General features: G+C 35.3%; 1 protein-coding gene across 5 annotated transcripts in view; it reads right to left on the bottom strand.

The window, feature by feature from the left end:
- LOC108737081 (irregular chiasm C-roughest protein) overlaps positions 1-24,737 on the bottom strand; it is a 61,058-nt gene that overhangs the window by 15,048 nt on the left and 21,273 nt on the right. For all 5 annotated transcript variants that reach the window (XR_001937819.1, XM_025981908.1, XM_025981909.1 and 2 more), the window contains one exon: positions 7,610-7,876. Coding sequence is in view for 4 of the 5 variants with exons in the window: in XM_025981908.1 (XP_025837693.1) it covers positions 7,610-7,862 (253 nt within the window). In the remaining variant the exon portion in view is untranslated. The remainder of the gene's footprint in view (positions 1-7,609; positions 7,877-24,737) is intronic.

The raw sequence follows: 24,737 nt of genomic DNA on the forward strand, positions 1-24,737 counted from the left end.
ATTGTTAGTCGTTAGGCAGTCCTGGTGCATAAAACAATTTGACAAGTGATTTACATTCGTAAAAACAAAAAAAAACTTGGGATTTCAAATTATCGTCGTGTAACGCGTATCGCGCGCGATTCATTAGCGTAATGAAGGTTATTAACTCCACCGGACCGTGCCATTCCATTCCATTCAGTTCTATTGTTAAAGTGGAGGACTTTTTTTTTATTAATCAAACGAGCGCGTAGAGAAGGAGGGCATATAGGTACGTACTGAACGCCGTCATTCGGGAAGGGTCTTAATAACTATAACGATAAAGATCTGGAAAAAGTCACGAACAGGACGAGAGTCGGGAACGCGCGTCCGCCAAGGACTCGGGGGTAGTAGGTACGCTGTCCACTTCTGTATGCACGCGCGAACACTGGAGAGCGCCGGGGGTTGAAAACACAATGCGACGGTACGACAGGGTTGGTAGTAGCACCACATACGTGGTGATTCACGAGCACGCTGAATAACGAAAAAAATTGGTATCGGTGATGTGACACACAACAAGGATCGAAGAGGAATATGTCGAAAATTTTCAATACGATTACCAGAGACAAAAATTTTCAGTCTCTCACAGTCTTTCAGCGTCTCTGAAAGCGTCTCTCACAGGCTTCCACAGTCTCTGAGAGCGTCTCTCACAGTCTTCCACAGTCTCTCAGTTATTGCCTAGGTTATTTATGGATCTGTTACAGTTTCTATATGAGAGGCTCGAACGATAAAATTGTTAATTCAGAGATTCGAGTCTCTCACAGAGAGACTGGATGAATAAAACGGAAAAATTGAGAGACTCGAGTCTCTCGTAGAAAGACTGGGATCTCTGATATATGTTGAACCATGTCTATCGAGACATCACTTATTGAGAGATTCGAGTCTCTCGTTCAGAGACGCTAAACAGTTTTTTTGACAGTCTCTCTTAGCGACACCAGAGAGACTCGATGAGAGACGGAGACTCGAGTGTCGCTTTCAGAGACTCTGAGAGAATGAACATTTTTATCCCGGGATGTCAGTTAATACTTAATACCTAACGACTGAGCAAGTGTATTAGTTTGCTCACGGTCGTGTAACCATCCCAAACCATCACCTTTTGATATATTATTTTTTTAATTGTTTATATAAATTGCAGCGTCTCATGTAAATCCGTTTTCGTGATAAAACCATTAAGAAGATATATGTCTTAAAAAGTACGATAAAGTATTGATGGCTTATCAAAACTTTTAAAAAAAAGATATATTTTGGATACATTGGAAAGCTCTTCTTAACGACATCCCATAAGCATAGGTAGAATTTGGGAATGTTTCAAAAACTTTATTAAACTTTTTCTGTACGATATCGCCTCGGTTATTATTCGGCCATTTTTAAAAGTTATAATACAAGAAAAAGTTTAGGTAATATCTAAAGTTTACAATATATTTCTGCTGATGGGCGGTTTTTAAACATTATTAGCCAAAAAAAAAAATCAAAATTTCACCAGATATTAATTTTTGGGGTGGTTCTGTTTTTCTGTCGATGTTTAAATTCATTAAATTTTGAGAAAAACAATTATCCTGTTTATATTATTAAAATAAATTACAATTGCCCACCGTATGTAGGTACGTACTGACAGACACGTTTTAACTACATATACATAATATGTAAATGTAAAGGTAGATGGTTTCAACATCCTCATTAGTATGGATTTTTTCGATAGCCAGAAGGCTACCAGTCATTAAGAAGAAAAATAACTGTATTTATTAGTTTAAAAACGTATGGGCGTGGTGTTGTGAAGTCATGAGATTCAAAATCTATTATCATCTCGAAAGTACAGGATTCGAATTATTACTCCATTATTATGGGCAGTATTTATTAATGAACTCTGTCTTCATAAGGTACAAACACTAAACAAAAGATTTAAAATCGAATTGCTCATAGAGAGATCCTCATTTCGTATCCTGTCTCTGAACAAGAGACTCGAACCTCTGCATAGGATAGGAAAGAGTGGAGGTACGTGTCCAACCAGTCTTAGGACTGATGACCTTATGATGATGATTCATTCAGTCTCTCTGTGAGAGACTGGAATCTCTGAATTAACAATTTTATCGTTTGAGTCTCTCTCATATAGAGACTGTAAGAGATCCATAAAAACACCTAGGCAATAACTAAAAGACTGTGAAAGACTGTGAGAGACTGGGGAGAGACTGAAAATTTTTGTCTAGGCACTGAGCGGTGAAAACTTCCCTTCGGACTTTTTGGTGCAACCGACTGTCCGTGAAAACTTGTGATGTAAAACATCCCTCGCAAATGTCGATTACGAGATGTCGACAATGATAGAAGAGCAGAGTACACAAATACAATAATAAAAGCTCGTTCGTACGTATCTGTCCGGACCAAGTGCGATTTTACGGTGGGGGGGGGTTTATTAGCGGGACTCGTGTGTGTATGTGTGGCCATTGTTTTTGTTGTTTCATTGAGGCTATTCGCACAGCGATAATGCCTCAATAAAGCCCCAAGCGCTACATCATATAACGTACCCACGGCTTCGATTGTATGCGAACGCGTTTCTATGTGCCCGACGTACAGGAAGTCGATTTTTCTTCTATACGCCATTGCTAAAAGCAATCCGTATTTTGCGTATAATCGCGTCAGAGCAACATTAACTTATTTATTATTCCATTCGATGTGTGGGATATAGAGTAAGAAGAGTGAATGATACAATATTACAAGTTACAGACACTTGAAGGGTTTGAACAGGAACGTAAATGCACAAGTAAATATTAGGAAGATAATTTTTAATCTGTAGGTACTACGGTGACGACTTATTTTGTGATTAGATAAAGAATTTGGGCGCCGATTTCAACCTCTGGAATCAGCAATCTCGTTGTACCTGGACAACAAGGATTACAAGATTGCAAAACTACAAATCAGTTGCGAATTGAACAGTAAGGATTCCAAGATAGGGAGAAAACTGCTCACAGTGTGATCCAATTGAGATAATTTGGAAAGACAACATAATCTAAACCTTATGATGATGTTGAGGATGACGAGGATGGCATTGACGACGCTATTACTATTATTAAAGACAGAAGAACATTCGGGATTGATATACGGGAGCAAAAGATCAGCATGCTCCATTTTGCGAATGATATTGCACTTTTAGCAAAGAAAGATGTGGCGTTATAGACGAATCAATCATAATGGAAAACGGAAACATACATTCCAGCTCCAGAATTTAGTAGCCTAACTGCACCTAAATATAAATTAACACTCACACGAAGATGATACCAATTTATAAGCGAATAAATCAATTTTTTTCTTCCAATTTGTGACGCTACGTAGCATACAGTATTGTATGGTACGCATTAAAAGATACCTAATTTGCATACATGTTAGAAAGATTTTTTCCACATTTACCATCATATTATAATATCTTAAACATGTAGAACGGTTATTTGAGTCCGAAAACGAAGAAAAAACCGGTCGTCCCCCAGTGAAATATTGACTGCCATAAAATGTTGTGTATTTGCCCAAGTTAATGGATGGCAAATACCTAATAATGTGAGAAAATTTTTGTTATAAAATGTCCCGTATAGAAATTATTTTCTCAGTAACAGGTGCCACCATGTCGACACTTGCTTTTGTTATACATAATATACAACATCCCAAAAAAAGATAAAATATTTAAAAGGTACACCAAACGATGTTCAACACACACAAAGAAACTTGTTAAAATGTTATGTTCTAGGCATGTGACATTATCATAGTAATATGTAGGCAAGGTGGACATTTTTGGACAATTAATTAAAGAAAGTGGGTCATCGTGATACATTTATGTACATGTACATTTATCTGTTATGTATTACGGCGTTCCAGCCATAATTTTATCTCTTAATTTTTAGGTGGCGCCAAATATTTCTGCATGAATATTTAGTGTTTAGTATTCTTAATTACTCTTCTATCATATCAACAACTTAATTTGCATGATGGGATGAATGAACAATTATACTTTTAATGGAGCTACGAGAATGCACGATAAATCAAATTTATTATTACAAGCACATATCTAAATGTATCCGAATGAATTAATTAATTAATTATGTATACATGTATAGGTACTAGAAAAAGAGTGTGCTCGCTATTCGATTAAATTCAAACTGTATTGTTATTATTATTTTTTTTGTTAAATGATGTTTTTCCAAACGAATAATTTTCACGAAATAATCAATCGTCATGGTTAAGTCTCTCATTTTGTCGGTGCTGTCGCATTATAAATAGTATCAGGCGTGAAAAAGTCCTAATTGTGTATCCTACAAGCGTGATTAAAATGGCGTAAATTTTATTTATTTTTTTTTGTTCGATTGAAAGACCGCAAAGCCTGCTACATTAAAATCGGTTCCTCACGTTTATATTGGTTAATTGCAGAAATAATACGAACCAAATCAGCCAATTACATACAATTACCGGTTAATAGGAGTTTCACGCACAAATCCTAATTTCAGCACTTTGTGATTTAGCGCTAGCCGGGTAGCTATAAAGCTATTGAAATAAAACAAAAAGGAAACTAACCATCGATCAAGGAAAAACACAAAAAAGATGCAGCCAAATTAGTAAAACGATACGTAAGGTCATAAAAGCGCTACAAAATCAAAAAATTTTGTAACTAATGTTCATGATCACATCAGACAAAATTGTTTTAAAAAAAAAAACGAAACAGGAAATGACTTTGCGAGACGACTGTTTCACGTATTTTTCTGAGCTATTTTATTGCGTCTACATCTTCGAAATTCATTTCTTTTAATAGTTTATACCAATATATGGGTCCCGTTACAATATGTGTACAGACCCATGGGGTTTAAAATAAAAGACAGTCGTAAATTTGAGACGTTTCGGTAGGCCTTGAGGCCGTAAAATTTTGGATTATTAAACAGCACTTATGTGTTGGAAGGCTATTGAAATGTGAATTTCTAATGACTTCGTCGTTTTCGGCTTTTGATGTTTCTCTGCATGATGAGGGAAGAATGTGAAGTCTTATTTTATGTATTAAGATGAGACGTTTTTTATCGACTAATCGTTTTATCTTTTTTCGATTCTTTACCATGCTTTGTTTACCTTTGACGTATCAAGAACCTGATTGAGAGGTTTTTAGCTCAAGATTCTTTAAAACATTACAAACCAATTTTTTTCTCCTTATTTTTCATTTTTAATTAAAGAAAAAAAAATGGTTTTAAATAGAATTAGAGGGGTTATTAAATACACCAAAAACAAACTAATTTTCAAATTAAACCGAAGAAAAACTTTGTCGACAATGTAACACACATATAAATTGTATACGATGCACATTGTTTCGTACTTTAAACGAGAACTAAACAATTATTGCAAACAGTAACAAGGAATTGTTACTTGTTTTCATTACTAGATATTATTGCGTTTTATCAAATCAATATTTCGGTGTTTGCAATAACCGATTTAATAAATAGTAATCATAATTAATTAAAAAGAACTCGCAATTATGTCGCAAACGAATAAAGCTTCGCCCATTGCGTTGAACGAAAATTAAAATTGCGAGACATTTTAGACAACAAAGACAGTAAGTAAACCGGGAAAATTAAAATGATACTGGTTTTAATAATATATATACAAGAATGAAATGAACACAAGCCGATAAGGATTTCGTTTGTACCAACAGTAGAACGTGTGAGCAAATGAAAATTTTAATTATGCAAAGCAACCTAATCCGATTTTCTGTACTTGTACTACATATACGTACGTATACAGAGAAAGTTGTAATGAAAGTTTGTGAATTATTACGAAGAAAAGTAGCCGATTACAAAGCAACAAGGCGCTCACATAAATACACCTTTAAACTAACTAACACCCGGCCTGGTTATACACAAATACTTACGTATACCTACACAACTTGCTTCCAAAAGAAAACTAATTTGTACTATACTTTATTTTCCAACACAATAAGATGTCTTTCACCACTTCCACAAGCAGACGAAAGGAATAACATATTCCACAATATCTTTCAAAATATTTTTTGTAAGAAACAGGAAACACAAATAGTAAATTACGCTTCAAGGGAAAAAAGTACGACATCCCCTCCCGGACCACACATTCTTCTCCAGGACCGTACACGACACAACATTCCTACCACGATAAGAAATCGCATTTAGTCCTTATTAGAAAAGGATTTTTATTCTTGTCTTTGAGATAAGAAACCTTCAAAATTAAATTAGATGTAAATAAACAATTCGCTTCAGGTTTATTTGATCGTAATGGTAAATTGTAGCGTGAACGAGACACCGAGTTGTTCGTGAGCGTGTATCGGCAGAAAAGGAGAATTGTTTTAAAGACGCCAGGGTAAGGCACGAAGTTAATCTGTCAACCTTATAAATTACGAAAGTCATCGCTTTTCGACTGAAAAAGACCAACTCAAAACTAGAATTGATCATTGCGAACGTTTTAACAGGAAAGCAAGCAAGAAATTTACTTCTACGTGTGTATACCCTAGTGGCAAGTTGACAACCGGACGTAAGGATATTCTACTACTTGGAATTGTCAAAGGGCGCAAACATTTTCTGGAAAATAAGGACGAGATGTAGGGAAATTCGAAGTCCAATACAAGCAACAGATTTTGAGAATTGTATCACTTTAGAAATTCGAAAAAGGTTGTTAAAGGTGTATGTTTGGAGCGCGACGTTGTACGGGTGAGAAACATAGATAGTAGGCGCGGCGAAAAAGAAAAGGTTAGAAGCGTTCGAAATGTGGTGTTACAGGCGAATGATGAGGATATCGTGGATACATAAGGTTAGAAATGAAGACGTATTGGAAAGAATAGGAGAACAAAGGACTCTATGGAAGTCAATTAAAAACAGGCGAGATAGGTTGGTAGAACACCTTCTCAGACATGAAGGTCTAGTCAGAGACATATTAGAGGCAGAAACAAACAAACGCAAATAGTTAAATGTGGGTTGTTCTAGTTTTAGGGAAATACGAAGATTAGCTCAGGATAGGAAAGTGTGGAGGTGCGTGTCCAACCAGTCTTAGGACTGACGACCCTATGATGATGATCACTTTAGAATAGTTTTCAAAGAAGCAGAAGATATTTTCAAATAGACGTGATCGAAAAAGCATATTCAACACATTCACCAACTTATCCTTTTCCTCTCGTGCGACATAAGAAAAATTTCTACCAAGAAATGTGTAATTTCTACGTTCGGTAAGCGTGTCGCCTTACCCGTATAGCGTATAGTATTTCAAAAGCAACTTTTCCTAACTATATGCCTATGAATACTTATGTAAATTAAAATCTTTCGCTATTTGAACCCTGCGCGTACAAAGGATTCTCTAATGTCAAAGCTTAGCTTATAGCTACAAGACCGCCTACCTAGCTATTTATTTCGCATATAAAGGGCAGATTAGAAAAGCCTTCTTCTAAATTATTTAATTACGTCTTCAGTTTTCTTATTTTTGCTTTCTAAGATCATTTTATTAATTTTAGACCTCACTGATGCCATACGTTTTTCCATCATCAAAGAAGTAACTCCTTCTCCTACTCTTATCCCTAAATGTGTACCCTTATAAGTATATAAATTAAATTTCCTACCTTCTTCGTCGCTTCCTATCATCGTATATCGATCGAATCCGCTCAGATTTCTGTGCGTTCCCAGTCCAAAATCGTCTTTGGTCCATTGCAAAATTCCCGACTTACCGGTTACCCGACACGGTAGGGTAACCCGGGAACCAACCACCGCCGTCTGATCTTGGGGTTCCATCGCGAACTTTTGTTCTTCGTACCCCATCACCGACGAGAGAACACACAGCCAAATAATTATAAGATTATCTTTCCTTATAATCATTTTTGGGGATTATCCTGCAAAGAAAAAAACTCGATATAGATTTTAGACATGTTAAAACATACACCGTCAGTTATCGCGTATAAACGCTGTACCAATTTGCTTTCAATCTGCTCTCGAACGACTTCAACTGAAAAAAAAAACCAATTTTGATCGGCTCAGCAAGTAGGAGACATTTCGAATTCGTTTTTTATTATTAGAGTCACGTAGGTACCTACGTAGATATAAGAATCCAAATGATCGGTAAAACCAAACCATTCCCAAGCACTTTTGGAAGTCCATTTGGAATTCCGTGCGTTATACGAAAACTGCGATAACATCATCTTTCAACACCATCATGTACTAGTCGACCGGAGACCCGGCCTTCCGTCTTGTTATACACAAGAGACGTAGAAGAAGAACATTTTATTATTACAACACCCTATCTTCCGTAAAGGTATTTTATTATACCCACCTTCCTTATAAAACAATGTTGTAAGCATATAATTTTAAAGGTCTTCCAAGAATAAATTATTAATATTACCTCTATCCGAATTCCTTCTTCTTCAATATAAATATATATTCACGATCTACAGGCTTAAGCTTGTTAATTACCGCTGTGTTAATTATACACGATAGAAAACCGGCCGACGATTATAACAGTTACTGTTCGCTTTTTATTTATGCCAATTCGGTTTTAGTTTGGTAGTAACTTTATATGTATTATGTGACCACAACGTACAGCCATTTTTATTAATTTCAGTACCGGTTGTTCGTCTTACGACTACCACACGATGACGACGGTTACACATAGAAAAGATTAAAAAAAAAAAAAATACGATCGACCTTGTACCTACAATCTATATGTATACTACGCACACACATCATAAATTATTAATATAGTTCTGGAGCGAGTTTGTTATCTTTCTTGTTCGATCACTTGTTCAGATGTGTGCGATGAAATGGATTTGAAAATTGAAAACAGAACGATCGACTTTGACAGAATTAATGACGAAATTAAAAATGTGACTTATATGAGAACATCTCCTTCTTCCGATTGGTTTTAATTGATTTTTAATTTGATGACCGCCTATACAAATACTTTCTATGCAAATAAGTTCATCAATTGCTACTTGTGGTAGGTAAAAGGCTTATAGTCATGTTTAAAAAATAACTAACCCCCAAAGATTAGCCCATAATTTCAATAAATCCCAATCAAAATCAGTAGATATCGCAGCGGTGCTTGGAAAACAAATTTTTGGTAAAGGTCTAGATGATGGCCCCCACCCCCTTTGGGGGTAGGGGTAGGCGGGATCGAAAGAGGAGGTCTCCCCCACCGCTGTACCATAAAAAGTTCGTGGCGGTCTCACCCCCATAAAAAGTTATGAGGGTTCAAAGTTAATAAATATGCCAATTTTTATACATTTCTAGGCATGTAAATATTTATATAGTCATTCTTAAACAATATTCAAAGGTAAAACTAATGAAAAATACATAAAAATATTGAGGAAGTTATATAAAACATTATTTAAATATCTTTATCAATAGGGTAGGTTAGGTTAGGTTAGGTTATCGGGTATTGTTCAAGTGACCACCCTCTTTCGATCCCCCACTTCCACCCGCTTGAAAATAATTATTTTATTGAATTTTATTTCGATTATAGTGTATGAAAATTGTCAAAATAATCAACTTTCAACCCCCATAGCTTTTTATGGGGGTGAGGCCGCCACGAAATTTTTATGGTACAGTGGTGGGCGAGACCTCCTCTTTCGATCCCAGCTATCCTCGGGGGTGGGGCCCATCATCTAGAACTTTACCGAATTTTTTTCTCATGCGGATAATTGTTGTGGAGTTATTAAGAATAATAAAGGTAATTGTCAATATTCAATTTTATTTGACGTTTGTAACGAAGTTGGATACAAATATTGCCCATTTTTTTGCAAAATTGCGCTGCTAGTCGAAAAGACAGACGTCTGTGATGCGTCGACTGTGAAACGTGGACGAAAGTAGAATCCTAAAATTAGCTGACAATATTCTAAACAGTCGGTTATTCACCTCAGTCCCGTATACTAGGGGGTCCGGGAAAATCAAAAAGCAGATGCAAGGCAGCCAAAATTAGTGTAGTACCTATGGCGCACGTGAATTCCACGCCAATTAACGAATTTTCAATCCTACACGAATAACACCTATGTCTTCTTCTTCCCCAGTCGTCGTCCATATCTTACATCGCATGTCTTTCCACGCTCGTTTAATTAATTATTTCGTTTGAACAGGTACCGAAAACTAATTTGTATATCTCTTCTAATGCACGCACCAATTCGCATTAGTAAAATGACGTTTCTTTTATTTCGCTTTCGTGGGACGTTCACCATCGACTAATAACTGCTACTCGACTCCGGACAAAACAAAAAAATGTATAAAAATTAGCATCTCCAATTCGGTCTCAAACGAAACATTCGTTTTAATTAGGCAAATATTAAAAGAAAACATCCATTAATAAAACCTGGTTGTGAGACGTTATTAAAAAATTGGAGCAAAACAAACAAAAATAATTAAAGGAAAATATGAGACCGCTCTTTGCCGAATTCTAAGAAGATATCTTTATTTTTGAGACTTAGGTTTAAACCGAATGAAATAAGTAAAAGAAAAATACTTTGGCATGTTCAACCAGACCCGCCTTTCCATAGAGGTGCTATTAGAAGCTTTTGTTAAGTTATTCTAGGAAGTCTTTCTGGGTTCCAGTGTAGACGCCAATAATTCCAGAAATATGTATTTCAAGTAACATGTGTGTAAATTGCTGTCCCCCCTGCACCGACATCATCTGGCAATTTAACATTAATTTAATATCAATCCAGCACATGTTTTTGAAATTATACCACAAAAACTAAAACTTTTTACTTTAACGACTTAAACATATGTGCATACTTTGATAGTTTGGGAGATTTAGCTACTGAAACGTGAACGTTTTCAAACTCTGTATTCTTCAAACCATACATTCTAAAGGGACCTAATAAGGGATAAAAATTTGAAAATTTTCTTGGACGTTCGTGAAATATCAATTAGTTCAAGACACCAATTTATCACTTAACTTATGTAGGAACAATAAATTATATTTATAAAGATAACGTTATTTGCGATAGCGGTCATTATCTAATGATCGCTATTAATCAGGAGATTAAGTTCAGTACACGGGTTGACGTAGGTTGAAACATCATAACGAGGTATTTGCTATTATTTTCCCTCATTTTACATCACACATCTCACCTGAGAGAAACAGGTTTACCAACATCTGCCTGTTTGTCCTCTCAGCGTCTTCGCAAAATCAAAAAAAATATGCACTCAACTTCGATTTATACACGTTTCAAGACTGTATAATACGTAGTCTTATCGTCGAGGGGTATCGGAGGGAAATTATTATTAGTAACCACAGCAATTACCAACGTTAGCATCGACACCCGTTTCCAACAACTTAATAAAAATAATCGCCAGTATTCAGTGGTGAATCCAACGGCGAAACCAATCAGCTCTAACGTCAAATGGCATTCGACATACACATAGGAAAAAAGCCGGAAAATAATAGGAGAAAAGATAAAATTGCTTTAACTTTAATTGACGGGAAAATAATGTCTTAATTAAACTAATAGCTACGGATGGAATCCAATCGATCATTTCTTCATCATACAGAGCGAAAACATAAAAACACAAACAAATAATGGCAGATATGTTTACAACAATTAATAGATTTTCGATTAATTAATTAATTTCTTGGATACCTACTACAAAATATAATACTCTATATCCTTAAAGCTTAAGGATGTTTGGGAGGTATGTCAAAATGCTACGAGACAAATAAAAATTTAGAAAAACGTTCCTCATTCGATTCTAACTCCTGTAAAAATTACAAATCGATTCAGTAAACCGTTAAGAAGTTGTTGAAATTTTAAAAATTTGTAATTTTACACGTCATTTTATGGAGATTCGTTAACCGAACAGATTAAATTTATTTTTATTAACAGAAAAAAAGCTACCAGAAATTTCAAACTTTTATAATAAGTAACTTGAACTCTGGAGAATCACTTTAGCGTAAGGTTATTCAAATTCATTAAATGGTTATCGAGGAAAAAATGAAAAATTAGCTGAAAATCTCGTTTTTACTTGATAATATTTATAATTGTCTGAAATAAATGCAATTTTAAAGTTTTAATTATTATTTAAACATATTAAAAAGTTTTACGCTCATTATTAATAGAGATTGAAACTAAAAATTTTTTTGTTTCGAAGTTGAAATCAAGGCATATTCACAGCCAAAAGTTAGTTAAAAATTTTCCATATTCGTTATTTCTTATTTTATTCAAAGTTTTTCTCAAACCGTATACTTTTTTTAGTATCTACAGATAGTATTTATTTACCTCATGATACATATACTGCAAAACCTAATCAATCGCGAATTTCTAATGTTATGTACTCTTGTCTCCGATTGTACCTCCCAAATATCGTTAAAGGATACACCTTACAGTAGCTATCCTACAATACCATAAAACCTTTCGCTACTTCTGTTTGTTAATCCTGGCGCCGTCAATACCTAAAACCTCCTATATACATATACACAGGATGCAGGTATATATTTTATCCTGGGATTAAGTAAATAATAATTTTCAAATAATTTATGAAGCTTCCCCGGGACCGTCAGTTGGTAATAAATATCCATCCTGTTTTTTTTTTCGCGGCTGGTTGGCCAACTTGTCGAGAAAAGTTGCGGACTAATACCGAAGCCGTTATTTCATGAAATTAATTTCTCGAAAATAAATCGGGCTACAAATCTCGAAAAAGGTAAATCTGGTAGAACCGTAAATTTTATTTAATAAATAGCGCCACCAGCTATTATAGGTAGGTAGGTCTACCTACCCAAGTCCTCGACGAGGACTGGTGGTGTGATGAAAAGTTCGGAATTAATTAAACGTAAAACTATTTTGTAAGTCGCTGCCGTACCGTCAAAAAGTACTTTTTATCCTTCTAAATTAATGTTCAATTTAATATTCGCGGTTCCGGAAATCTACGTCAATACTTCCGCTCACAAGAGCCCACCTACCACCTCCGTCGTCGCTGCTGTTGCCGCTTCTGTTCCGGTGCGTCTATAGAAATTTCGAACAAAGGAACCGCTCACAACGACGAATATTGACTTAAGAGGCAATAAAAGAGGGTTTTTCAATTAAGAAATCGAATTTTCTAAGAAATAAAGGCCCAAATAAAATAATCATTTCACTCCTCCCTTATCACCGATCAATTTACCTATAACACTTGTACAATAGATAATAATCGTGCAAATACTACAAAATGTCACGGTGGAAGTCTCGAAGGACCATAAAAGTTTGGTTATGTTAGGATCATAAGTTAGGACGGGAAAAGATAACACGAACGAACGAAGTACCAATAACATTAAATTTTATCTAGATTTAGAAAAGTGTGGAAAATGTCGAGTTGATTAATACTTACTAGAGAAATTTCACTTATTCGAAAAGTTATATTTCCTTTATCTGCGAATAATATTCTACGTGATGTGTCTACATTTAACGTACCTATAGTGTTGCTTGCAAAGTTCCTGAGATTTGACAGGAATGAATGAATAGAGCATTAAAGTTAGCAAAAAGCGTAATTTGCGAACAATGAACGAGAGTTAGAGAAAACTGCTTGGTTGCTAGTTAAAATTAATTTTCGAAAAAGAAAAGAAATGCAAAATTTAAACTCCTGACACGATTTATTACAACTCTCGCGTTATAACTTTGGACTTTTTAAGAAAGTTATAGGAGCACGACTAAATTAAATCTGAAAGAATATTTCAACATTTGTTTGAATTAGTTCGCGATTCCGGTGGTCCCCCTCTTCTACTAACTCTTACTTGTTGTTTATTTCTGTTACTGTTTCATTGACAATTTTTTCTGTAAAATTACTATTTGTGTGGTGACTTCGGAGGGTTACTACCCGATTCCCCCCGATTGCTAAATCATTTCAAATGCCAAGACCAACAAACAGAGCAATCGATCGGTAAATAAAACGTTGTTGTTTGAGTTTGCTGTTTCCGGAACTCTGGAAAGAAATTTCATACCAAAACATGCACATAAATTCCTTTCAATGAAGAGGCAGACAGTAGGCCATATTTATCGAACAACAAAATCCCCGAATGCCCAATAATTCCAAACATATGGGAATTCATTCAACCCAACGTTCCACGTACTATTTATTAATGAAATTTTAGGGGCCACCTCAATTCCCCCCGATTGTCATAACAATCTTAACCTAACACGGAAATTTCGAACAAACGTTTAATACATTAAAAAACAAGCGAATTCATTCAAATGTTTCTCTAACGTTCGTAATAGCCATTGATGCAGTATAATAATTTCCACTTCTTTCGTTTCGATTTGATTTTCGACGCATAATAAAAGTGCGTCTGTGGATGGTATAAAAAGATATGAGTTATTTTCGGTCGCCGATGGGTGTAGACACAGGGACCTTTCGGTAGTATATACAGATGTTGAGAGTGACATGGATGTCGTCTGCAGCCTGTGCACCCCGCGTTAAGAGATCACTTTTTGTCCGGAAATGTTCACGTCCCTTTATGCCCTTTTTTGTACGCACTCCCGTAATTCTAAACGTCTGCGACCGTCGAACAATGATAATATTACACTTGACTCGGAATTTTCTTTCGGAATATAAACTACTCGCTTGTGTTCTTTAAGTCGTAAACCGAAAAAGTTTTAATAAAGTTATCGAAAGAGAGCGAATTGCCTTATTAAGTTAACATTTTCACTACGAAAAACATAATAAAAATTATATTTCAATGTATCAATTCATATTGTAACGAAATGGTTAAAGAAAAGTAGGAAAACAGAAGTCAAAGAGGAATATGATGAAGACATAAAGACGCACATGTATATCCCAAACTTTCTACGAATTTACTTTCCAAACGTTTCGAAAAGACCACCTGTTATTCGATAATACGTTCCAAATAAAACCAGACGGATATTTTCTAATTTTAGCAAAATGGGACGTGAACCAAGCAGGAGAGAACGGATGGGAAGACTTAACTTCCGGACGACGACGCGTTCTTTTCCGTCGCGACGCCTTTATTCGTTTGGACGAAACACAACCGCAACGTGCCGTCAGTCAGAAATAGAACAGAACGTTGTCATCGGTGTCTTGGGATTGCGATGGCGACGTCGCTAACAAGTTGAAATTTTCTACGAAAACGTTTGCTTTTTAGGGTAATTCACCACATGAATAACTTACACACAAACTGACCTACCAATATTATTTAGAACTTTCCGCAAAAAAAACTTATATTATGGTTCTAGCGTATATGTTTATTTGTAACAAAAATTTGTGCAGCTATCTCCTCTGTTGTTACAACTTTTTGGAGTCAACTGACTATTAAAACGTGTAATTAAAAGATGGAACTACTAATTAAGGCGCCTACTTTCGATATTCGAGATGTTGTGGTTCACTGGGAACTTTTAATTAAGACCCGTAAACTTCGTAGGGTGTTTTAGAAAATACCACAAATGGCGCGGTAAACGCCATCTGTAGTACGATGCTACATTTTAGGATTACGTATGCTTTTTATTGTTATTTAATTCGTAGGGTGTCTTTAAATGTTAATATTCAATATTAGAACAATATGGACCTGATTCTTAAATGTTCTTCAATAATAAAAATTTAAGGATCACACGAATTACAGCCGACTAGAACGGAATGTTAATTCTATAAATCAGTTTCCGAACTCCTAAACGATATCGATAATATACAACATTTTAAAACTATCGACGTAAGAATAAGTGATTTTTCCATTTTCCTAATGTTTTCGTTTTATATATCGAGGCGGAGCGCCCGATACGTAGGTAGTAAGTAATAAAGTAGGACTGTATGAACTTTAAACTTTTACGGTCACTTTGAAAAAGAGTTTTATGCCTTTTCTTCAGAAGTACTACGGCATGAAACGGTGGTTAGAGTCATTACGTTTCTTGCTTTTGAACATTAAAATTTAAGGCCTAATAAGTCTTTCTCTACGTACTACGTAATGAAAGGGTAGTTTTTAAAGATTAAGTCGTTACCGCCACCTAACTGAATATACGTAATAATAATAATAAACAACTACTGTTTATCAATGTGTGTACAGGGTGTTTTTTGAAATAAATTTTCTGATTGAAATACGATGATTCTTGTCTGACAAGCACAATTTAATTACAAGTATTTCTTAACAAGTTAAGCAACATACGATGAACCTGTCAAACGTATTAAATATGAAATGTCTATTAGAGACGAGAGAAGATTAAAACAACGATGATATTTCTCGACCTTTCCCCGATGTTCGTTCGCCTAGATGACAGACAGTTAAGTAATTGTTCGGTTTTCTTGTGTTATTTATCAAAGTTGTAATTTTATTGCTTCTCGCTGTCTCTGATGACCATCGATTTTGTCCCAATTAGGCCCCTTCCAGACTGGAACGTTAAAGTAGATAAGGAAAATTGGAAGACATAAAAGAGATGAGCCGGATCGGGCGAGGGAACAAAATAAATTTCCTACATCCACCACCGGCCACTCCTACCCACCCCCTCAATAACACTCTACTCCTTAATACAGGCAATAAAACTGTTTAAACTGCCATACGAAAGCCGCGAGGAGACCAAAAAATCGGGATAATTAAGTTTAATGTTGCTTCTATAATATAATATAAACACAGTAACGATAACAATCTCGGTAGTAACACTGTAACACCCAAAATTCTTTATCTTTTTCACTAATTTGTAAATGAATCAAGTTTGGTTATTGCTTAATTATATTATGTCGCCAGTACCAACGGAAAATTGACTTCATTGGTCAAAGGAACTAACTTAAATACAATGTTTTCCATTCTAGAAAATTCAAAATTCTTTAGTGTTTCTTTTTCACTAATAAACTGAATACTACAGCAAATCGAACGAACGAACGAAAATCTACAGCAATGGCGCAACATCTACGACGAAATGTAGCTTTCTAATGACATTCGTTTCTGTGATCGAAGGTTTAATTTGTTCACGGTATACGGCGGTCGAACATAATCAACATGTTGGTCACATATTATGAGAGGTTTCCGTTGTGAAGGTCTCACTATCCCGTTTCTACGTACTATTACAATAATATTGCTCTCTGCAATGGAATATAATATGCAAAATACATTACAAATTAATACAAGACTATCGTAGGTATGAAAACTGGCACACCTTCACACATACCTACACACATGATGATAATAAAGTGTAATAATAATCAAAGCAGGATAAATTTTCAGGCTCATTATGTCAATTTTCTGCATATTTATGTGCGTGGTAAGAAAGAACCAAGTGGCAAAAATGGAGTCGTTTCGCATTTTTTGTTCGCCACCAAACGTACTATTATCGACGCAATAAAGCAATTACAATTTCTGCGTGTTAACCGACAAATCGGTTAATTTTTACAAGAGATAAACTTGATTTCCTTCGCGACAAAAGAAAAAATTACAAATTACTTCGAATGCACAATCGGCTCCAAGAATATTATAAGAAATTCAACACACACACACTAGTAGCGAACTGGGAACAAATCATAGGAATATTCAATTTATCATGAAAATAATTTTAATAATTGACCCATAGACTTGCTACAACACCTACACTCATTTCAAAAAAATGTCACTAATAATAATAATATTAATAATGACGTGCACCAAAGGGGCCCCCTCGCGTCTATTTTTAACCTGACGAGGACTGGGAACAGCCTGGTAGGGAAAAAAGGAATTTATTTCTCTCGCTCGGTCTAACTAACGTCCTCTCATTTTTCTAAGTCGTTTGATCATCCTTATCAACCTTAGTGTTCTATCGCATATCCACCCCTGCCTGCTGCGGATCTAATTGGAACAAATTCGATAGCAACCGGCTGGCTTGCTTGCTTGTTTGACTGATGAAAGATATTATTTTTCAACTTCTTAAAAACTACTCGGAAATAGATACAAAAATCACACAAATATATGTACAGTTAACAATCATAAACAGAGCCGGACTGAAGATTTTGGCCCGGGGTGCGATTTAACCAAATGGCCTGGTTTAGAAGGGAAAATGCACAAATTTTAACAGCACTCGTCGTTTTTAAATATTCTTAAGAAGTTAGGAGGAAATTTACGTTTGTCTTTGCCTCGGTCTTTGCTCTTGTTTTAAAAAAATTTTTTCACATTTTTTGAGTCATTAGGCCCGCGCCAGTCCGGCCCTGACCCTAAATGATGAATCAGTGACTTATGACACAAAAATGTTGGTGTAGATATGTAACCAATCTTTTATTGGTTACCGTCCCACGCAATTTCTCTATTTTTATTGCAGTTAACTTTGTGCACCATTTGCGATACTAACTGTAGGGTGCATACTTCGATTAGACACCCACGTGATGGATAGTGAATGGACACAAACAGGGATGCGATTGCAATGGTCGGAGTTGTTGTATAAAGTCGAAAAGGAGGATTGGCTCGAATAAAAGTCGACTGAAAATAATAAATTCCCTTTAAGAAGTGAGCTTTCACGGTCGTTTTACCTTCAACTTTCGTACATTTCACGTTGTGTCGTTTTCAAAACTAGAATGTCTCGAGTTACAAGACGCTAATGGCAACGAGCGAGACTCACGTTGTCGTTCTAGAAACTTAGAAAATCATAAAATGCGAAGTAAACCCGCCCGCTTGCTCTTTCTTTAAAAAGATACAACTACTGTTTTTAACAAAAGTTTCGGCTCTCGAAATACGTAAGTTAGTAATGGGGATGACAACTACTACAACGACATAGAAAGTACGAGCACAAAAAAGTTCTGTAACATCTGTGTTCTGCTGTAGCAGTACTTAAACACGGTACGTGGTGAGATTCGGGATTTGGAAAGGAAACTAACCGACACCTCCCCCACGACCCCCCCTTATCCCTATTCACTTCACACAACGTGTTCCATTAGAAACACATACGGGCAACCATAACGACAATGACACTCGCAAGACGACTACATAATTGTTTTCAATTCATCTTTTCATTCCATTACTTACGCAATTATCATAAAGACACCTGACAAGTAGGAAGAAACAGTCATTAGCATACATCGTAATTATGAGGGGCGTACTTAGGACCCTAAGTTACTGTTTGTGGTAAACAAAATGCAAGAACACATACAAAAAGTGAAAATCAATAGCTATCTTATACAATAAGTCCATCAGGTTCCTAAACACTGCATGCACCTATTCACTTGTAATTCTGCAAAAAACGTCAACAACTGTCGATTGTGGTGTTTGTCAGGCCTAACTACGGCCGTCATATATTTATGAGTGAATTGCCGATGTCGTGATTTGGATCTTAAGGCCGTTGTCTGTTGGAGTTTCACCAGTACGAGTGGCGAGCTTCTCCAGAGGTCTTTCTATCATCGATGCTAGATGTGGACCACACTGAAGAAGCTTGCCCCTCATACTGGCGAAATGTTAGGAAGCAACCCAACGACGACGGCCTTTAAACCCTAATCAGGACACCGCATCAGTTCACCTACTAGTCGCTTAAGTCTTTATTCCGAACTTTACTATACATTAAATAATGTAGGTCGTAACTGGTTTCTCATTTCATCAGAATCTATTACAATCATTAGATTTGGTGTTAACACGTCGCAAAAATTCCACCGTAATGGGTTGTTCCTTAAGATTAGTTAGACCAAAAGCATCAGCGTTCGAGGTAATAAGTGACTGGGCGTCATTTGAACCACCGGTTGGTTTCTCGTGGTCGGTAATTCCTTATAATGACCCCCCTTCATTACAGTGTCTTAGAGAGAGAGAGAGAGAGAGAGAGAATAATATCGCCACATAATAACACAGAATAAAAAATTAATTACAGTTTCAAAATAGTTCAAAAACTATCTTCGATGTACCGTTTTCTACAACGGCCAACTGGACTGGTCGAGACAAAATTATATGGTGCGGACACGTCGTAAAAAATGTTTAATATCATTGCCTCCATCAAGCAGGTCGTTTGTGTAATAATTTAATTATTATTAAACTCGGCAACTTCTATGGGACAGAGAGAAAAGTACGACGGGTTGTTGTGATGAGGTGAAAACTGATCTTAGAACAACGACACAAAGAAGTTTTTAGTTACGTATCGACTGAAGAAGCAATTGTATGCCAAAATAATTACCGTAGAATCAATGAAAAATTTTTGTAACTAAAACTTGTGCTAGAACTCCAAGAGAATGTAATTGAAGCCTGTCGAGGCTTGGGACTTTTGGTGAGGGATTTGCCAAATTCTGAATTGCTTACATAGGTTTTTAATGTCATCTAGCAGGGCCAAATGACTCAAAAAATGTGAATAAAAAGAGAAATTTGGTTACATCGCACCCCGGGCCAAAATCTTCAGTCCGGCTCTGTCATCTAGTTCTAGTATTATAAAACAAAAGACATTAGCGTTTTTTCATCGAAAATAATAACTGACAGTTCACCCACTTATGTATGTATATATACATACTGCCCCTTCTACCTCATATGTATATTACGCTCGACAACACAACAAGAATTTTCCATTCAAAGTAGATATTTGATTTATGAATCGCACAGGTACTTAGTATATAAGCCATTTTTCATAAATCAAACAAAACAGCGTCAGCACTCTAAATTACTTATCACGTTGACGTCTCATATTTTACAATGTACCTACACTGCGGCAGCCGCAAGTTGTTTATAATTTCAAAAAAAAATCTAAAAAATTGCACTTTACAATTCGCAAGGCCACTTCCCATTCTTGCCCTTTTGTTATTAATTTAAATCCGCATATTATCCTTTTGCTTGTTATTCGCAATAACTGACCCATGTTAATAAAACAAATGCCATGCATGTATCTACTTATGATTCCATTGTATTATCCTTTATCCATTAAAAAAAAAAATGTTAACACAATTNCTTTTTTTAATCGAAATATCGACGACAAGGTCTGATATTGTTGGAACAGGCCGTTTCAATTTGTTATTGGCAAAAGAAATGATTACAAAGAGAATCGGCGACGACACTTTGTTTGTTTGTTGGTGGTATACTTGAGCTTAGCTAGTAGTGGAACACTTTTTTGGGAAAGTAAAATATCACGTACGCCAATAAATACAATATAAACTTTTACAATTAAGTAGATTTTATCTTTTGAAATACACCTATTCAACGAAGTCACGATATACAGTACAAATAATGAAAATGTTTACTAGATATGTAGGTAGATGCATATAATATCCTTTCACTTGAAAACATTTACAAATACATAAATGTACCTGTAGATGTTTGAAGTAAGTACAATCACTTAAATGCTTTAAAAGGTGAAAAAGTGCCCTTAACAATTATAATCAATATACACACGAACGTACCTAATAACCAAAAATAAGGTCGATCGTTTTACATTTTATTTTTATTAAGTACACGCGCAGATATAAAGTAGTATATTATGTGCACGATATTATTATGTGTCTACACTTTTACTGATAGGTGCTCTCAGATTTCGCGTTTTTGAAACCGAATACAATTTCCGCCCCCGGTCAATCCGATACTTTCTTCCATGAGGGAAAATGAATCGGCGGGTTTCGCATGGTGTGCTGTTAATACAGCACTTATTACGTATATCGTTATGGGAACATTAGTCATTGGTCGTAAAGAAAATAGTGAAATCGAAAATTATACATTTTCATGAAACAGTAACGTCCAAATTTTAACTGTCAGCGATCGTAAAACAGGCTCGATATAATGCAGAGGGTTGCGAATATATTTGACGCCGTTTTATGGTGTTAGTGAACTAAAATGTTTGTCGATTATTGTCATTATCATACTATCTATATGGAATTATTTGCAACTAGCTGCTATAACCCGTTCAAATTTGATGCAAGGTGCATAAAACATATTTTAACCATGGCGTTCTTCTGTATAGTTATCTAATGATTGCTTCGGCGGAGGTCTAGTCACAACCACTACCACATCTACCTATAATCCTGTGATAGTTGATTTATGACCGCCTGCAAAAAAACGCCGGAGTTTTAGGTCAGATTAAAGAAGTGGACGTACTATAGGTATATGTATGTAAAATATCGTTTTATTGTCAGTGAGGTTCAACTAATTGAATTTTTTAATTATGCACCCAAAGTAGATAGACAATGAAATTTTTGTTTAGTACCTAAGAGAACATCTAATAACAGTTCCAGATTTATTTATTTCTGGAAATTTTGTTAAATAATCCGTCTGATATAGACCAGTGCAACTAATACTGCACTTTTTTTATCGTTAGATACAAGTAATAGACTTTAATAATAACCGTTGTCATAGACATTGCCGGCGATTGTGTTTTTGTACACGACACGCTTCGAATAGTTTTGTCTTTGATTCTTCGTGTGTTTGGTGTTTTTAAATTTTCATAAAAAAGTTTATACAGTTGGCTGATTACGCAGCAATAGAAGAACATTAAGGGTAATCATTCACTTTTACTGTCGACTATTCACCGACTCTGCCTTGAGAAACCCATAAGGACTTGCAGAAAAATAATTATTTTATGGAGAAACTTCAAAGTTACTACCTATTATTGTATAAAATTAATTCGTATCTCATAAATATATAGTAAACGTAAACGATACCTGTTAAAGTGTAATATAATTTGCATGTAGAGAGAACGAACGGTAGGCAGTGGTTTGATTTGAAAACGAAACCCGATCGAATGACCACAGAAGGGTCTCATATCATTCAACTGACTGATCGATAGTCAGCGATTTCAACGATGGGTCAGGATGCAAACGTTTTCTATATGATAATGCGTATACGGGGACCGCCCAACAAAATATATATTTATCGCAAACGACTACATAAGAAATATGTATCGCAACTGTTATTATATCTTCTGTTTCAGGAAACAATCACCTATCGCAAACAAATGAATCAAGATTTGTTGAACAAAAGAAACGAGGGACATTAACGAAATATTGTAGCAACTATAAAATTTTCTCACAGATTCGTACATCCCGTATATTTACTAGTGGACAGTACATAATGTATTAAGGTTCATTATTTCTTCGAAACGAGTGCTGCTGCTGCTGCCTTTCAGCCTCTACGACCGGAGCACATCCTGTGCAAGGAGGAAAAAGCCGTTCGACAGGTTCCAATCTTCGTAAGTGTGTGTATATAAATCTACAATTGTACATGCACATGTATATATACATTAACGTATACAAAAATATATATATATATAAACTTATATCAGGCATGTACTTAGATTTACAATCACGACAGCACGGTTTAAAATACACGAAAGTAATAATAATGATGTCGCCACAACTACTGTCCATTGGTCACTTCTTGAACTCTGATGTACACGAAACATACGGGACGTCCCAAAATGATTGATTACATTGCCTGACCTACTTAAATATTTTTATTAGGTGATCGTAAGTGATATGCTCACTATACAGCAGTGATATCTGCCAATAACACAAGTGAATTTGTTCATATTTTATTTTACGAATAGTGAATAGCATCGGACCTAGTTTCGATCCTTGTGGGACCCCAATCGCTATCTTATGTTTTCGTGTAGATACATTATTTATTACCTAATCCAAGACAGCAAATATGTCATACATTGCAAATTAATGTATTTTAATGCAATTCACTCAAAATAGAGAGAGATAAAGACTGTTTCAGCTGCATGCAGTAAATAACAGAATAATAAAATACGTAAAACAAAACGCTAACGACGATGATGAAACAATCGTTGAAAAAAAAAAAAAAAAACAAAAAAAACGGAAGAAGAAGCTTCAAGTGCGAAGAGTTTAATTGAAATGCGAGCTTTATTGTTTTTGTTTAACAAGCGTTATATTTGAACCATGATAGACCCAACCGAGTAGTAAATTGTGCAAATCGGTAAGTAATTTTAATTGGATTTTTTTATTTTAACCGCATAATAAATCGATATCGAATGAAAAGTGAATAATCTTAACTAATCGAGCGTCCAATCATTTACCAAATACTCGATAAACAATTAAATTGAATTATATCAATTAAACAATTATTTCAAAAACCGATATTTTGATTTTCATTCAAAAGTTACGAACGACGAAAATAATAAGTGAAGAAATATTGTTTCATTAAAATATTTAACCATAGATATAATAGAGATCCTAACTTACAAAATTGTCAATTTTACAACATTTAAAATTGACCTAAACGCAGCATTTCATGAGACTAAATTGAGGGGACTTTTTTGCCTGTTATTCCTTTTGGAAACCTTAAACTCGATGACGGAAGTCGTATAATCCTCGAAGTAGAAGATTAATAATTTTTCTGACATTAAAATTGGATTTGGATAAGAAACATCTCACACGTACTTGATCACCCTGTATGCACTTCTTGTACTTCCTTGCAATCATGTCATTACAGTGAAGAAGATTGCAGTTACCTCCTGCTACGAGGAACAGGCACACATGTAGTACATACTTTCCGGAATCATACCATCACGTATAGCGTTAACTTTTTTCGAGAAAAATAAAAAACGAACAAAACAAAAAAGAAGAAGACGAAAAAAGTACCTCTCGCTGCAATTATTATTATTATTATTATTAAAAACAAGACGTCCTGGAAGAAATGGACGAATAATTTTAATGCGTCACCTGGTTTGGAGATCGCCAGGCCGTTTTCAAGTTCGTTAAAAAGTGACAACGAACAAAGTTTTAAAAAGCAAAAACAAACTGCGATTGGTTTCGTACACGGGACGTGTTAGTAACGCTTTGCACTAATCTTTTTTTAATCGAAATATCGACGACAAGGTCTGATATTGTTGGAACAGGCCGTTTCAATTTGTTATTGGCAAAAGA

This window comes from Agrilus planipennis, unplaced genomic scaffold (assembly GCF_000699045.2).
Source record: "Agrilus planipennis isolate EAB-ADULT unplaced genomic scaffold, Apla_2.0 scaffold104, whole genome shotgun sequence".
NCBI classification, from domain to species: Eukaryota; Metazoa; Arthropoda; class Insecta; order Coleoptera; family Buprestidae; genus Agrilus; species Agrilus planipennis.